Raw genomic sequence first — 17,783 nt, 5'->3', positions numbered from 1 at the left:
TGCAGAAACCTCCCCAACTTCCTGTGTTTTACATTTCACCCCTGGAACAACGGTGTGTCTTGGTGACATTCAGAGCGCCCTTGTGTTGTGTGACAAGCAGAATGATCAGTGAGACAGAGGAGCTGAAGTGCTGTAGTTGCGTCTACGTGTTTGTTTTGTCTCATAAACTCCAGGCACGTCTGGCCTCTGCTTGCATAATGCTACAGTAGGGCACCTCTTTCTACCCCACGGCAACAGTTGCTAGGGTTACCGACAGGTCGGCCACTATGGTGATGAGGATAAATGAGCTCAGGGCTTCCATCAGCCCTCGGGTCACATTCCCCATGCCTTTCTTTATGTCTCTCTTTCTCTCTCACACACACATGTTGCGCTGCGTCCAGTCCTGTGAATGTAAATACCTGCACTCAAGCACACAACTAAACACACACATGCTTACACAACCCGTGGTAGTGCACCCTTCCACTCAGCTGTAAGTTTCCTCTCAGCCAGACCTCTGTAGTGTTTTTGGTTTATCTCTGCAAAGCACAGGGTTGCTAGTTTGACTTCTGCTCGTCAAACCGTGCCTGCTGCGTCCGCCTGTCAGTTAAGAGCTGTGAGTTCTGAGCATGCCGCCAATCCATCATTATAATGATCATCTGCTCTGACATCTCATACATCACATCCCCCGCACTCATTAAATATACTGTAGTCGCTCCTTTAGTCATTCATCCCATTTCTGTCCATCTGTCTCGAGACAGCGGCGCAGTACAACACTTATGATGTGATGCATGGGCGATTATGTGTCATTTAGCCTTCTGTGCACAGATGTAGTGAAGGGGGCGCACTTAAAAAGTACAAGTGAATATTTATGTAGGTAATAACCCACCGAGGTCCATTGTTTGTCACCCATTCGTTTACTTTTGTTTGCCTGTGTATTTGTGGCATACAGACTGTACAAAGTACACTGGTTAGCTTTATTTTCTGTACTGACTGTTGTTCTGTTGCTTCTCATCTACAGGATGATGGAGATGTGGAAGATGACATGACCATTAGAGAGGTAAGATGCACAACCAGTCCGAGCAATGAGAGCGTAAGAGATCAGCGTGTTGTTTTGGCGAATTAAAAAATGGAGGCACTACAAAATTTTTCACTTCATTAGGGGTACTACACAGCCAGTGAAAACACAGGAGGAAGTTTGTCAAGATGGGAAAATAGTCCCTGGTTATGTCATAGTGATATCATCAGGTTATCTCATCTTGCCTGCATAGGCTCCCTGAATTTTAAAGGTAGCCTGTTATTCTTTTCCTCATTTCCTGCCTGATATATACCATTCTAATAATGGGTATTCACATTTACCATGGCCAAAGTTTTTATAAAAGAGGTCAGTATATGTACAAGTAGTCCCTGTGGGCCCAAAGCTCAGCCTTCATACTGCTCTAAATGCTGTTTCAAACTCTTGGGTCTTTATGATGTCATTGAGAGGGGCTATTCCTATTATCTCCTCAGATATATTCTTCGATGCAAAGTGTAGCCAATCAGGAGAAAGTTGGCTTAAAGGGAGAGAAGCTTTGAAAGTGATTCATGCAGAGCAATAGCATCAGAGAATAAAATAATAAGGTTAGAAATGAATATATTAGGTCCTCTTTAAAGATGCTGGTGGTCACAGGATGGTTTAAAAGCTCTTTCAGAATAAACCTAAAAGTCATCTGTAAAAAAAAAAAAGTAAGTATTATCAAAATTAGCATTAAATAGTCTTTAATAATGATGATAGTATTCATTCTAAGTGAAGTAAAGGAAAGGCATTTTATTCCAACTCCGTCCAAATCCCATTCCAATACCAAAGCACCCAGTTAATTTAGCTCTTAAGTACTGTCGAATGAGTCACCAAAATGTATCAAAGTCAGAACTAGTGCAGTCTCTGTTACTTTTATTTGCAGTAAGTTATTTGGAGGCCTGCATATGTTCTGCGACCTCACCACCCTTCCGTGTGGATACATAAAAAGCTGAAGAGCAGCAAGACCAATAACACACCAGAGCAAGATTTAACATTTATCAATGTTTAAATAAACAGATTTAACATTTATCAATTCAGAAATGACATGCAAAAGAGAAGCTGGGCTGAAGGTGGGTTTCAAAGCAGCTTGCACTTGCACAACACCTATGGGCAGGTTAACTTTTAGGAGCGTGGCTCTTACAAGCTAGCCAATCAGACAAGTTGAAGAATGTAACGTAAGCCATCAGACAATTTCAACCCACCTTGAGATTAGCTAGTTAATCTCACCATGCTATGTTGTTTTCAGTTTGAAAGCGGTTCAGTTTTCTGCCACACTTGGACATTGTACTGTTTAGCATAATCTTTTGGGGGTTTTTTTTTAAACTATTTTCAGGGGAGGAATAACCTTTAGTGATGCGAGGACACGTGAGATTTTAGACTCAGTAAACTACAGTATGTTTTTAATGAAGGTGCTGTGGTATAACTTCGGCTATAACTACACAGACAGCACTGAATCTGTTGAGCTGTCAAGTGCATTTAGTTTTGTTGGTCTTAGAAATCTATGTTTTTCTGACTGCAACTTCAGCCTCCACTTTGGTGACATCACAGCCTGACAGTCTTGGCTTTCTAGCTTTTCTCAATATCCCCAGATGGGCCTATTACCCTGGAGTCTTATATTTTTGGATATGACATCATTCATAATTCATCCATCAACAGCACCTCTCATTTCCTCTCTGTCAGCCACACATTCCTCACACTTTGCCTCTCCAGACCCTCCCCAACTTATCGTTCACCTCTCCTACATCTGCCATGTCACTGCTTCTTCTGTACGTCTCCCTTCCTTTTTCGCCTCTCACCTTTCCCTTCATCTGGTGTTGTAGGCCTCGTTATGATTTATAGAGTCATTCATTGTGGTGCCTGGTCCATCGATTGTCTGTTAGTGGAATGTGATTTATCAGGAAGGATTATTTTACACTTTGCCTTCTGATTAGTGACTGACAATGCATATAAAGACATTACACTGTACACTTTAGCCTGTCACTCACATATAGATAGTCAAAGTTAATTGTTAATTAAAAACAAGCCTGTGTCATCTGAACTTCACATAATAAAGTTCACTAAAGTTCATTAACTGATCAGTAGTGTACAGGCTGGTGAAAATCATATATTGCTGCAAACTTTCACTGATCCTCTATGTGACTTTCAGATCGCAGAGTGGGAAGAGAGGCAGCTTGATGAGCAGGTCAACTTCAACAACTGCAAGATCGACCCTGCCCCGTTCCAGCTGGTGGAGCGCACTTCACTGCATAAGGTCTGATTTGTAGATATAACTGTGTTCAGCCTCTGTGTGGAACTAATATCCCTGCTACTAGGAAACTGTTTTTCCCGTTTTTTTAAGTTGTGTGTAAATGGCAGTTAGTTTGTATTTAAGCCTTCCAAAAGTAAAGCATTCAAGACTGATTAACATAAGACGAGAATTGTAAAACTTCACAGGCGGATCTTTTGTCTAGCATTAATGCAGCCTTCTTTATAGACATGACCCTCAGACAAAGAAATGGATGCTTCTTTTTAACTGTGTGCTAACAGGAAGCTCTTGTCCCTAAAGCATGGCGCATCCATAGTTCCCAAAAGAAATTAAGAAACTAGCTTTGCCTGTATGTTGTATTGTGTTTGTGTCTTGCATATGAAACACTGAATTAGATTACAATTCACATTTTTGTTGGTCAGACTGCAGGACAGTCCATTTTTGACTGAACAAACTGAAACAAGCTGCCTTTATACAATCCAGTGTTCAGTTATGATCTGGAAAATTAGCTTCACAAGTTGTCACATATGGCATATAGATAATGCCTCTATTGCATATTAAAAAAATTCAGAATCTGTAATGCAAAAATAAGTTTCAGTTGAGGAAGTTTCATGATCATGATATATAATATGTAAAAAATTGCATCAAATTCAAAACAACAGATTAAAAATGACCGCTACATTTTCCCACCTGACACATTATCATCATAATATTTTTATGAAACACAGACTTTATTTCAGTGCTTTTGTAAAAGTAAATGTAATATAGACAATTTACAAAACATTTTTTATAAAATGACCATAACTTCAGAAAACCATAAAATCTGACCTGATGTCTGTTATGTACGGAGCCCCTCTGATGACGTGGTCCAAAAAATAAATAAATTGTGGCCACAAAATACTACTTCGTGCCCTCGAAATAATATAACGTGTGCACGAAATACTTATTTGTGGCCACGAAATACTATTTCGAGGGCACGAAATAGGTATAATGTGGCAACGGATTACGCATTTGTGGCAACGAAATAGATGACGTGCGCACATCATATTGATACAATTCCTGGACAGTTGCGTAGAACCATAGGCATAAGAGTAGGCTAAACCTATACACCATGTACAGAGACAGTATGATTGAGTTTTATTTTACGGTTGGGAATGAGCTACAAATGCATTTAGAAAAGCCTGGCAATGCAAGGAACCATTATTACAGAGAAACATTTAAACAGGATATTGAGAGCCCAGTTGCTTTATAAACGCAAGTACGACCTGGACGCCGGGATAGATTTTATTGTGAACCAACTGCAAGGGCCTGGGAAGGATCACGGTTATCGGTCAAGTGTTTCGTGGCCACAAATAAGTATTTCGTGGGCACGTTATACCCATTTTGTGCCCACAAAGTAGTATTTTGTGGCCACAATTTATTTATTTTTTGGACCATGTCATCAGAGGGGCTCCGTAGTTATGTACTGATTCATGAAATATGGAGTCAATGTGAGGCCAGTTTCATTCTCCTGATACACACAAAAGCACTTTATTACAATTTTGGTTCTACTTCCTCACGCCAAAGTTCTTCCCCACCGAGTGACTCAGCGTAAAGAACTTGAATTGATTTCGTTTACATACTGCAACACACACACACACACAAGCCCGTTCAGCTATCTTAGTGAGGACCTTCATTGACATAATGGTTTCCCTAGACCCTTACCCTAACCATTAAAAATGAATGCCTAACCCTTACCCTAAACCTAACCATAACTTAATTGTAACCCTGACACTAAAACCACATTTGAGCCTCAAAAAGGCCTTCAAATTTGTGAGGACCGGTGTGTGCGTCCTCACAAGTGCCTGTTGGTTCTCACAGGTATAGTAGAATGCAGATTTCGGTCCTCACAAATATAGCTAGACAGGAACGAACACACACAAAAAACCTACTCTAGCATCAGCACACCCAGCAAACCCACATTTCAGTGTGGAAATTCTCTCTTCTTACAAAGCATCCACACACAAACCAGCTGTGGCCGTGCCTAAAGTCCTCTATACATAATGTTGCCTCTCTCGTTCTGTCTCTCCCACTCTTTCTCTCACACACACACACACACACACACACACACACACACACACACACACACCCTTTGGGTTCTGTGTGAGTAGTCTTTAAACATTTAAGAGAGGGATCCTGCACCAATCTATCTCTCTCCTCCCTCCACTGCTCACTGCCAAAAGCCAATACCACGCACAATCTCCTTCAGCATATTAAACACTGCCACTGCTGATGCTGTACACAGACGTGAAAGTGTGTGTGTATGTGTATATGTGAAGTTATTCACTCTCCGGCTTCCATTTATCCCAAGCTGTTTACTGTTGCTGTTGTTTGTCTGCAGGCCATTTTGTAATGGACTGTTCCTTGGAATATTTACATGACAATATAGACTTCAAGTCTCCAACTGCCTGGGATTTGGTCCACTGTCAGTTCATTTGAGGTATCAGTTTACAGGTCTCAAAGCGTGAGAATATTCAGAATTTCAACATTTTTTTGAAAGAAGGGAACTTATGAAGCCTGCTCTGTGTTCATAGTTTGATTAAGAAATTGCTCAAAAAAGCACCAACTCTACTTACTGGAGGCTTGATCTTTTGACAGCACTAATGTCCAAAGTTCATTCTATAAGTCAGCATAGCCAGATAACTTTCTGTGTTGCAGTTTGTAACGTATCATTTATTGTCTCTCGAATTTACTTTAACAAAAAATGTCCCAGACTGAAGAATTTGCTGTCCTTACTATCATCACACATCTTGCGGACATTTTTAACGATTAGAAGTTGTTTTTGGGACAAAATGCTGTTGAATAGATTTCCAATAATTAAAATAAGTCATGTTTTATTTTGGCCGCAAACTACAAAAAAGATTTTAAAATGACTTTCTGAAAAGGGACAATAAGTGGATTAGATGACACTGATTGGCATTGGTGGGTCAAATGTTGACCGTATTACCTGAGTACTCTTGCAGCTTCGCCATGTTGGGACCACATTTGTCATGATTCCTGTTCAGCTGTGCAGCAGGTTACACTTCTGATTAAAGAGGATGAACACCAGATGTGACTCTTTTGGCGTGCTGGAGGCTTCTAATCAAATTACTTTGCTGTTGATCAATTGATTGCGAAATGCTATTTGCAGCACTTTTAATCAGTGAGCGACAATTTAAATAGAAGTGAATGGGTTGACGTAGGATTGAGCTGATCTTGAGGAAGCACTTTCACATATTACATTACGTCGGGCGCAGCCTGAAAACATTAAACAATCTTCTCCTTGGCACAGCTTCTGTTTACCTGGTACACTGGGATCCATTTCAAACATCCCAAGTGGCCTTCTGGCTTAGGAGAAAGTTCCATTAAATGCTAAAAGGGCCTAGTACAAAAAGTTCAGCTGGCATTAATCCTGCACACTTCCTCATCTACTCACTGAAGTTTTTTTGACCTCACACTCTTTGCTTTTATCTGCACACAGCCGCACTCCTCCACTGTAACTCTAGTACTGCAGATAAGATGCAATGAAATTTTAATGATCCCCTTGGGGAAAGCAAGTCATTGCTTGAGCAAATACAGTACTAACAGGGCAGAGTGTGTAAATAGAGTGAAATAGCATCATGGAAACATATAAAACCAACATTTCATGGAATATTAAAGTTGAAAAGCAAAGTAGAAAGAATAATGATACTAATGGAGAATAATGAAAACCTTTTATATTTTACTATTAAATACATTTTTTTTTATCCTGCATCATAACTTCAATTCAGTTTTATTTATATAGTGCCATAACACAACAATGGTTACCTCAAGGTGCTAACAATAAATGATACAGAGAGAAAATGTCCAACCAGTTTGTACCCATTATCTATCATTTATGGAAGCTTGTTTCCACAACTGACAACGTTTTGGGATGTTATCTTAAGATTTTTCATCTGAGCATCTCAAAATTTTGACTTAAACTCAAATGTGCAAGAAAAAAACTTAAGTTTGAAAATCAAATATTGAATCAACTTTCAGTAATTAAGAAATCCATGTTCTAGACTACAAACTTCAGCATGGGAGCCGTGTCTGATAAAATCCTCTCCTTATAGGTCTGCATTGGTCTCCCCTGGCTCTCAAGGGGGGAAAATTGCTAAGAATATTTTGAGCTCTCCACAAAGGTTATAATCGCAAAGGTTGTATGCAAACCTCTGTGAAGTTTGTAAAACACGTTTGCATCTACTGCTCAGTTGCGTACAGCTGGAACCACTGCAAATCAAGAGGAATGTGGTACTGGGACACATGTACCTTGTGTGCCAGTACCAAACCATTGCCTTGAACCTTTCCTGATAGCTCTGTAGTCAAGTTAATAAAGAATTTTCCATCTACAGTATAATCTGTTCCCTCCTGTTGTTTTCATCAGATACTTCTTAGTTCTTATGATACAAGCAGGTTTTTACCACTTCCATTTTTAAGCATCTCATGCCCCCCCTCCTATATTTCCCAAAGTGATAATAGCCCACTTAGCCGAACATTTGAGTAGTTGAATGAATCCGGTGTGAATGCAGGTATTATTGTTTGATAATTGTCAACAGTGGTACGTTCCCCAAACTGAGCGTCATATTCTATTTTGAGTAAGATGCCAGCAGAGCTGGTTTCTACTAACAATGCTCCACCTGTTTTTTTTTTTTGTTTGTTTTTTTTTCTGCAGACCCACACCATCTTCTCCCTGCTTGGCCTCGACCACGCCTACGTCACCAGCATTGGACGCCTTATCGGGGTGGTTTCCCTTAAAGAAGTAAGCGTCTCTTCAAGTTTCCCTTTGGGCCGTATGTTCATGCTGTGCAGCTTTAATTGCTTTATTAGCTTGATGACAATAACAATAATAATAATAATAATAATAATAATAATAATACATTTTATTTATAGAAACCTTTAAAGACCTCCAGGGTCACCTTACATTAATATAGCAAAATAAAACATATACACAAATAAAGTAAACAAATAAAATGAAACTATAAAACTAATCAGGTAACAAAAGACCAAGTTATAGTGACAGCATGAGTTCTGAACAGATGGGTTTTCAGACCTGATTTAAAAGTAGAAAGAGAATTTGTAGTGTGGAGATCTGGTGGAAGTAGATTCCAAAGTCTTGGCGCAGGACAGCTAAAAGCTCTGAGACCCGTGGCAGTCAGGTGAGCACATGGAACAGACAGAGGTGAGTATGTATGGAGAATAGGGCTGCCACAAACGATTATTTTGATAGTCGACTAGTCACCGATTATTTTTGCGATTAGTCGACTAATCAGATCATGCATCCATTGGACGTAAAACATACAGCTTATTGCACCAGCAGCATCTGCTTTTATATAACTATCATTAGCTTACAGCTTTAAGTGTTTACGGTATGTGCTAACTAAAAATAAAGACAAGATGATAGTTTATTAAATTTTAATGAAATTTCCAGATTGTTTCGGTAAAGTAAACTCCTTGCAGGATGACACCTGGGCTCTTAACCTGAGGGGAAGGTGTGACAACAGAGTTATCAATAGATGAAAAACCCTTGGATTTAATTTCATGGTTTCATCCCTCCTGAACTTAAAATACATTAGAATCCATTTTTTCTGTTCATTTCTTTGACACCCAGTGTCATGTGAAAAGTCATGACTGTCGTCATTTCCACAGACGGTTTGTTCACCGCTTTAAATAACTGTAAAGGCACTGTCAATATCATCAGGAGTGCTGTCACCGTGCTGTACACACACAAATGATGACATTCAGTCATCATTAATGATTCCTCCTCCTGCTGTCTGTTATGTACTGTGACAGACTAAAGGCTGCTTAATATTGCTGTCTCTATCTATTGTCATTCTGTCTGTTCTCTGCCGCCTCTCCTGCTCCCTCTCTTTCCATCTCTCCTGCCTCATAAACAACTGAAAACGCTTCACTCTTTGTGAATTGGCCAGGAAGTGGAGAGAGGATTGTTGCTAAGTGCAGTGCTGCTTGCCTGTCCCTGACATTTAGGATTTTTTGTTCTGTGTACCAGCCTTCCCATTCTGCCTGTCTGTCACACAAACACATGGTTACATCACAGCGTCTCTGCTACATATGAAGGACAACTATTTCAGGGACGTCAGTGCGTTTCATAGTTTTATTTCAGATCCAGAACACACGTACAGGACTCTTTTCAATGCTGCCACGTGACCTGTAGCACCCAAATCTTTCCCCCTATAAGCCAAATGACAAACTTGGTCTGGCCAACCAGAAAATGTAATAATACACAGCAGAGAGATTCAATAGAGAATCATAACAAACTTTCACACGCCTGCAGATTGAAATATGAACCCAATACGATGAGATTATTTTTTAAAAACATGTTAATGTTTTCTTTTTTCAGTACATTTCAGTGTACACTTTTACTCTCTGGACCAAAACAGTTCATCTTGTGCATTTCCATTAAGACAGAGAAAATGTTAGTTAGCAAGAAAGCAAGTCAAAGCAGTTAGCATAAAGATTAAAAGCTTAAAAGCTAAGTCCTACATCCATAATTTTGTTAATAACACCAATAATAAATAATAGAGGATGTTAAACACTATGATTCCTATATAACAGGAAACCTGTTTTTTTTTTTTTTTAAACCTACTACTGATAACCTTTTAGGTACTGGTTGAGTTTAATCACAGTTATTCTGTACAGTGTGAAGCATAGAGCAGGATTTAGAATATTAATGAACTTCAGATACACAAGCTCAAAACTTTGGCATATAAATAAATTTAAAAGGATATTGTAATGTACGTTTTCAATTAAATTAATATGTGCAAAATATCTGTCTGTTGTTGCAAACAACAACATGAAATATTAAAAATATAAATGTAAAATTCTGTCACTTTCAAAATACATATATATATGTGTGTGTGTGTGTGTGTGTGTATATATGTATATATATTTATGTATATGTATGTGTATATATGTATATATATTTATGTATATGTATGTGTATATATGTATATATATTTATGTATATGTATGTATATATATGTGTATATGTATATATATATGTATGTGTGTGTATATATATATATATATATATATATATATATATATATATATATATGATATGTGTTGTATCTATATATATATATATATATATATATTATATATGTGTATTATATATATATATATGTGTATATATATATATATATATGTGTATATATATATATATATGTGTGTGTATATGTGTGTATGTGTATATATGTATATATATATGAATATTATAAGTTGTAGAGCCATTTCTTTCTTTGCCTTATCCAACTTTTTGTTAGTGCCATTTTGTTTGACCAGATAAAGACCTCTCAGGTAATACCTAAAATAGTCTCTGACAATCATTGGTTTTATGTAATACAATGTTTTCCTGAAGATTTGTGACTGCAGAAGCATTTTTGTCAATTACTGCTGTGTATGTGGCAAGCATTATAATCAGGGGTGCACATAAGTGGTCCGCAGGTGCGCATGCGCTGTCAAAATAAAAAATGTGCACCAGATAAGAAGTTGCAACGCGCGTTTACGTACATAAGATTTTCTGGAGGAGGACAGACATTTGTTTAGAACTCTTAAAGATGTCGAAGAAGCTCTTTTAAGCAATTACTGTGGTGTTCCTCCACCTCCAAAGAAATGTCAGAAGGAGTCCGAACCACAAAAGAAGTGCGTATTCTCGGAAAAGTGTTTGCAGGAGGTGAGCTGGCTTCAAACAAATGATGAACGCACAGAGATGTGGTGCAGAATGTGCCGTGAAAATCCCACTCTAGTGGACAAAAACAGTGCCTTTCCCTTTATTACACTTTGGAAACGAGATTTCAGTCCAAAATAGGAAACAACCCGAGTACCTTTCCATCAGAAGTACTGATATAATCTTACAGTGTAGAGCAAGACCACTGTGGTCAAAATTTAAAGCTATATTCAGCACAGTCTAATGATAACAGTGGGAGGGAGGGGGGACCTAAACACCAAACCCAAAGAGTGTATCTTTAATGTACACTATTCTCCCACAAAGTAATCCTTAAAAGAAATTGATATATTTTTTTAAAGGATTTTAAAGGTTTCCAAATCTTTTTTTTGTTTTTTGTTTTTAAAAAGAGAGAATTTAAACCCAAGTTATATATTTTGCTTTTATTGAGGATGTTTAATTAGCATAGAAAAGTTAAAATATATTGATATAAAATTATTATTAAAAAGTGTGTTTTTCAGTGTATTACTGTACTGGTACAGTAGAAAGCAACACATTATATAAAGTTCTTGTAATGAGGGTGATGGTGTATGAATTTTGATGTATGATACAATTCCTTAATGCTACAATCATATAAAATTCTGCACGCTTCTTTTGACATATTTCTTACTGTTACAATTTAGAAATTGTTTGTGTACTACTGAGTTGGACATTTCCCCTTTTTTTTGTTTGTTTGTTTTTTGAAAATTGATTTTCCCTCAACTCAGCTGCCAGAGGTTTCTTTCTCCCCACTGTTGCCACTTTTGGTATGGCTCTCTAATGTTTAAGGATCTTTACTTTATGATATACTAAAGTCTCCTTACAGGACTATAGTGATGACCTGCTGATAAATAATAAAACTGCTGTTGAATTGAGTATAGTAGTGCTGTCCAGATTGTTGAAACTGGGAGCCTTAAATTGCGCTGTGAAGTTCTGGTCACACACACTTCCTGCTTCCATTCTAACTACCTTATCTTTCTTCAACCAGCTCCGTAAAGCAATTGAGGGCTCAGTGACTGTGAAAGGTGTAAAGGTGCGCCCCCCTCTGGCCAGTTTCCGGGACAGCGGCACAAGCAGCAGCGAGAACGAAACCACCGAGCTCCACAAGCTGTGGGACCGCCACAAGAGCATGTCGCTGCCACGCGAAAGCACCCCCTCCGAGTCCGAAGAGAAGTCCCAGTAAGGGAAAAGGTGATGAGGAAGAAGAGGAGGAGGAGGAAGATGAAGCATTGAGGTCTTTAATCACTCAAAGCTACAAACATGCAAAAAATCCTCAGGGCTCAGGATCAACAGGCCAGCTTCCTCTTCATCTCTCGCCTCATCTGCTCCTCTCCCTCCTTCTCCGCTAACTTCCGTTCTTCCCGGACCACCCAGTGCTTTCTCCAGGAGCCTTGCACTGACGCAGAGAGACACTCCACCAGAGGAGTGGAACAAAACCTGTGCCCTGCTCTCCATTTACCCTTGGGAACCCACAGCAGAGCCAGTGTGGATTAGGGTTACCGAGACTGGGTTAAAATGAAAAGGGATTCTTTCTTTTTTTCTCTCTTTTTTTTTTTTTTTTTTTTAGCAGACATTGTTTAGCTTGTGTGTCTTTTGATTTGGGATCAAAGTTTCAACCTGCAGATGTAATCCTTTGAATGAGTCTTCCACTTAAGGTAGAGAAATTCAGCAGTGGTGACAAGGAAGACTACTGTAATGTGTGCATGTGTCTTTTGAAAGCGTGTGTGAGTGAAATGAGACAATGGGTGTGCGCATGAAGAGGGAGGTAGCAAAACGACTATATCCTACAGGATTTTTCTTTTTAATTATTACGTCTCAAGAACACATGTTAGACTTTGTTTTCCTCATTTATCTGAATGATCAGGTGGTCTGGGTTTGACTGGAATTGGCCATTTCTTTATAAATTACACTGCAGTTTGTCCAGTAGTGGACTCATAAGGGGAGAGATGCCTTAGCTTTTCTGTGTTTTCTTATTTCCATTGCCCCTCTTTACCTCTTCACTTCGAGTCTTAATGGTCAGGTTGAGAGCAGAGCCTATGCAAGCAGACTTGCCTGTTGGCAGCGACTGAGGCACCTGTAGCCCTTTTCATAACGTCCTTTCATGCTGTAGCCGCAGCCTTCACACGCACATAGAAACACACACCAACATTTTAACGGCGATGCACTCGGCGAGTCAAGGTTTTCTGCTTATCTAAATATAGCTTTTAATAAGTGTTCTAGAGAGGGCTGGGGCGGATGGAGAGGGCAGGAAGCAAGTGGGGGAGGGAGGAAGAGCATGGAGCAAATGGATGGCTGAAAGAATGAAGCCGTCATTACCTAACCAGCTGCTCTGTGCTCTCTCATCAATCTGCCTTTGAGTGCCATGTAAGTTTGTATCAGAGACATAACCCCAACAGATAAATGGCGGGGTGGTTCACAGGGTGAGGCGCACAGTGCAAGAGTGCCCAATGATGACGTGCGGGCATGTGGGAACCATGACCAACATTAGTAGTAACATTATTTATTAGAAAGCATTAAAGAAAATCTATAAATGACCAGCAGAGAGCATTCACAGATTTAGTTTAATCATTCATTCCAGTTAATTTACCAGTCCCATCACCAACTTCATCACCACTGGAGAAACTTCCGAGTACTCGTCAGCTTACCTGATTCAAATTTGGCTGATCTCAACTTCAAGGTTATCTTCTCGGGCACCACTGGACCGTTTTCAGTTCATATAGATTACCATGCCCAAGAAGATGGTTCATTGACTTGAGACCTGCCGAACTTTAAAACGAGTTAGTTTGATCACACCTCGTGTTAAACCAGAAACCTGATGCGTCAATGTTTTAACTGCAGCGGGGTTTCTGTCATGACAGATAACGATAAAGTACTTTGAGTTTAATAATTCATGTCTGCCATAATGCTCCAGGCTCGGCTGCTCATCAACAGTAAAACACTGATCTGGTTTGCCTAGCGTCTAACCATCTTTTCCCTATATTTGTTACTTATTTTTGACTACTGACAAACACATCTTTTAAAGACACGCTCCTTTTTTTTTTTTTTTACTGACACTACTTCCTGCAGAATTGGCCCTGAATGCCTTAAAAATGCACTCACACACAGACACACACATATCCCTCCAAGTTCACTTCTGTGTGCGATGTGTTGCATGGATTTTAGTTTATCGGGTCGTGTCTTGTCTTGCTGCACCCAACCCCCCCATGAATTGAAAACGCACACAGTGACATAGCAGCATGCCTTTGCATGAGAGAGAGTGCATGTGGGGGGGGAGTTTTCTATGAACATAACGTACCAGAAAAACCCAAAAAAAGTCAAAAGCTTGACAGGAATGAATATGGATGGAGTGAATGAGGTTTGCCATCATGTGCCTGTGATTTTTGTTCTCTTCGATGGCATCTTCCACTCATCCAGCGAGCTTTATTCAGCCCCTGATTTTAACCCGGGATGGGGTGGGGGGGGGATTTTTGGGTTAGCACATTTCTACTTAAAGATTAATATATTTAATTTCATTCCTGTAATATAAAATCATTATTGAATGTCTTAACCAGTCATGACTTGTTGGAAGGAAATTTGGGGCTTGTTTTATATTTGTCGCATTATGTTGATTTTTAAAGTTAAAGTTTCTTTTTGTTTTTTTCCTTTTTTCTAATGCAAATTTTAACGTGATGTTGGATATATTTGTATTATTATAGACTTTTTTGTCCTTTTTTGTAAAATGCAAATAACACTAACTGGGGGACTCCCGATGGCGGGAAAAATGGAAGAAATGTAATCACGAAGCCATGAGACGTTAATGTGGAAGTGACCAGCATGCGGTCCACTGTTGACATGTTCATTTCACAAGTGCCTCCTCTTCTTTAACAGCGGGAATAAGCAATCGATACTTGGGGTGTGTGTGTGTGTGTGTGTGTGTGTACACAACCAGAGAACCTGCTCTGTACACACAAACAGACACGCAAATACAGTATGGGAGTGGGGTGGGTGAGGTTTCAGAGCATGCGAGTGCACTTATCTCCATGGAACCTGCCCCAACACCCCCATTACAGCTCACCCGGGTGGGGGGGACAAGTGACCGACATCCACTGATTTGGTTCTTTTCATTTGTTTGTGCTTTTCATCGATTTTCATTATTCCAGCTCCTGCCGTAGCCTTCCTTGTTTCCGCCGACATTTTCACTGCGTTTCATCTCATTTTGCTAGCAGGCGGACCCAGGCCCAGCTTCATGCATATTTATTAGCCAGTGCTAATCAGAGTACAAGTAGTTCTTTTCTTTTTTCTCCCCTCCTCATTTTGTGTTTTGTTTTTTTTATGGTTGATCTATTTGTGGTTAATCAATTTGTGCAATAACAGTGGTTCATCTCACTTTGTAACCCAGTTTGAATCAATGGCGTGAATGCGGTATAACCTTATTTTTGTAAAGAAACCTGAAAAGTGTAAAAACATGTATGTGTAGGCAGAGAAGCTACTCTCACACGGGAGCTACTGTGTGATGAAGCGACGATGGAATTAGGGGGTTGTAACAATCCTGAAACCGACACAAAAATCCAGAATCTTCCATGTTCATGTACCATGATGCCACTGTGGAGCGGTTAACTTTTTAACATGCACTGAGTCACCGGGGACTTATCTATGTTTGGGTTTGGTTTCGTTTTAGCCACATGCTAAAAAAAAAGTAAAAGTTAAAAAGTTCCATTTCAAATGAGGCATTGAGGAATTGCCACTACAGTGTTTTCTAAAAAAACGTTTGCATTTGGGTGTTTCAAACAGGCAATAAGCTTTAAAAGAGGTGGATGTTAACCTAACCCTACATGATTCACCAGTGACCTGTGGATGTTGATGCCTGGTTAAAGGTGACTGCTGTAACATTAGGCATGAGAATAATGGACTTTTTGCTTTGGAGAACAAATAATGGTTTAAAGCAAAGGTTTCCCAGAAGCTGCCATGAAAGCTCACTAGAATCTGTGTTGAAATATTAAACTGTTCACACCTTTAGGTCTTAAAAGGAAAATGGGTTTTACACCTTATTTGGTTTTTGGGAAACCTTTACCTTAAACATTAGCTGCCACTGACATACAAGCGCCTACCCCAGATTTTCCCTGATAAAACAGGCTCCTGGGAAAGTTTTATTATAAGCCCCTCTGTCCTCTCCTTCAGTCTGAGAGGCTTTGATAAGACCCCAATCCCCCATCAGCTGATGAGGGTAATCTTTTATCCACTCCTAAGGGACTGTAAATACTGGAGGCCTCCACTACGGCAAACCCCCGAGGGCCAAACCAGACCGAGCTGAACAAGATCCAGAGCTATTTTTCGCACCGAAAAAAAAGAAACATTGTTTTTGTATATCAGTGATGAATAAATGAGATTTTAACAAACATGGCGATTTGTTGCAGACTTTTTTTCTGTCTTCTTTAATTTCTGCAGCTGCGCTTCTTTGCTGTCTGCTCTCTTTCCTCCCTTCAGCAGCAGCTGGAAGGCACCTGGAGTGTTGTTTTTGTCTTTGACTAATACTCCCAGTGGGGAGGCATACACACAGCGATGCCACTACGGTGTTCAATATGGTTCAGTCTGTCCCAAATCTTTTTAAAGCTCTGAGAGTTACAGGCTTCACGCAGCTTTGTCCAAACCCCTTTTGGTCAGCGGAGAGGTCTTCTAAGAACACTCACCTCCTGTCCTATGCACGCTTCTGTTCTAAAATCCAAACAATCACAGTCTACTTCATATTAATAGCCTCTCGTGGAAGAAAGAAGCTTTTTATAATCCATATTAACATAGGTTTTCTGAATTAAACAAATACACATATTTTTGTTTGTCTCTACTAGCAACTTCAACACAAGAGCCAGAGTGAACTGAAGCTCTAGTACTTATAGCATTATAGAAAAACAGATTTCATTAACAGTATTAATGTAATCTGACAGCATCTGGTTTAAACAGAAAAACATGGAAAATTGTTTTCTCTGTGGTAGGGTCACAACAGGTCACTCTAAGGAGGGATTTGCATAAAAATCCAATTACTGCACATGAAAGACAGACATAGTTTTCAGGGTCTGACAACGATCCTTAAACCTGAATTGTTTCTGATGGCCAGCAGGGGGTAAATCTTGTGGCTTCAAAGAGAAAATCTATGGGGAAAAAACAACCTTTCATCTTACTTGATCTTTAGTAACGCTTTTCTGATGACTTTAGCGTTCTCTATTATTGAACAAAGAATTTTGATTCATAAATTATGATCATTAGTGTTAAGAAGGCCATTAAATCAGGTTTTGCTTTAAGGGCAACTGGTTTCAAAGAGCTGAGATGTCAGTGTAGAATGCTCAGATCAAAACTCCCAAAATGAGGCTTTGCAGTAACCACAGTGGCGCTGTGACTGTCCATCTTTTATATACAGTCTGTGGTTATGGCTCCGAGACTTCCTGTCTTTGAAGTTTAGTAACCAAAAAAGGAGAGAGGTCGTCCACCAATGGAAGGGACTTAATGCACAGAACAAAGTTTCAGGTGGTGATGTCCATCTTTTATATACAGTCTGTGTCCTTTGAGCATTGCTGCATTCACTCACGGATGGACACGAGATGGGCACAAAGATTAAGAAGGATTGTGTGCCTGGTAGACATTTATAAGAGCAGATCTGTCCGTTGCAGCGTTTTAACTACGCTGCATTTCCATTTCCACTTTTTTAGATAAGGGAGGTGAAAAGGCTCCCTCAAAAGAAATGCCAATGATCTGGTCTTCCTTCTCAACACCGC

General features: G+C 39.5%; 1 protein-coding gene across 3 annotated transcripts in view; it reads left to right on the top strand.

Moving 5' to 3' along the window:
• The window catches only part of clcn2c (chloride channel 2c), a 224,527-nt gene extending 208,108 nt beyond the window's left edge, over window positions 1-16,419 (top strand). For all 3 annotated transcript variants that reach the window (XM_040025317.1, XM_040025301.1, XM_040025309.1), the window contains 4 exons: window positions 998-1,036; window positions 3,180-3,284; window positions 7,990-8,076; window positions 12,029-16,419. In XM_040025317.1, coding sequence (XP_039881251.1) covers window positions 998-1,036; window positions 3,180-3,284; window positions 7,990-8,076; window positions 12,029-12,223 — 426 coding nt within the window. In that variant the 3' untranslated portion in view covers window positions 12,224-16,419. The remainder of the gene's footprint in view (window positions 1-997; window positions 1,037-3,179; window positions 3,285-7,989; window positions 8,077-12,028) is intronic.
• Window positions 16,420-17,783: the final 1,364 nt, after the last annotated feature.

Source organism: Simochromis diagramma, unplaced genomic scaffold, assembly GCF_900408965.1.
Source record: "Simochromis diagramma unplaced genomic scaffold, fSimDia1.1 OVJJ01000348.1, whole genome shotgun sequence".
Classification (NCBI taxonomy): Eukaryota; Metazoa; Chordata; class Actinopteri; order Cichliformes; family Cichlidae; genus Simochromis; species Simochromis diagramma.
This window is presented reverse-complemented; position numbering and strand designations above follow the sequence as displayed.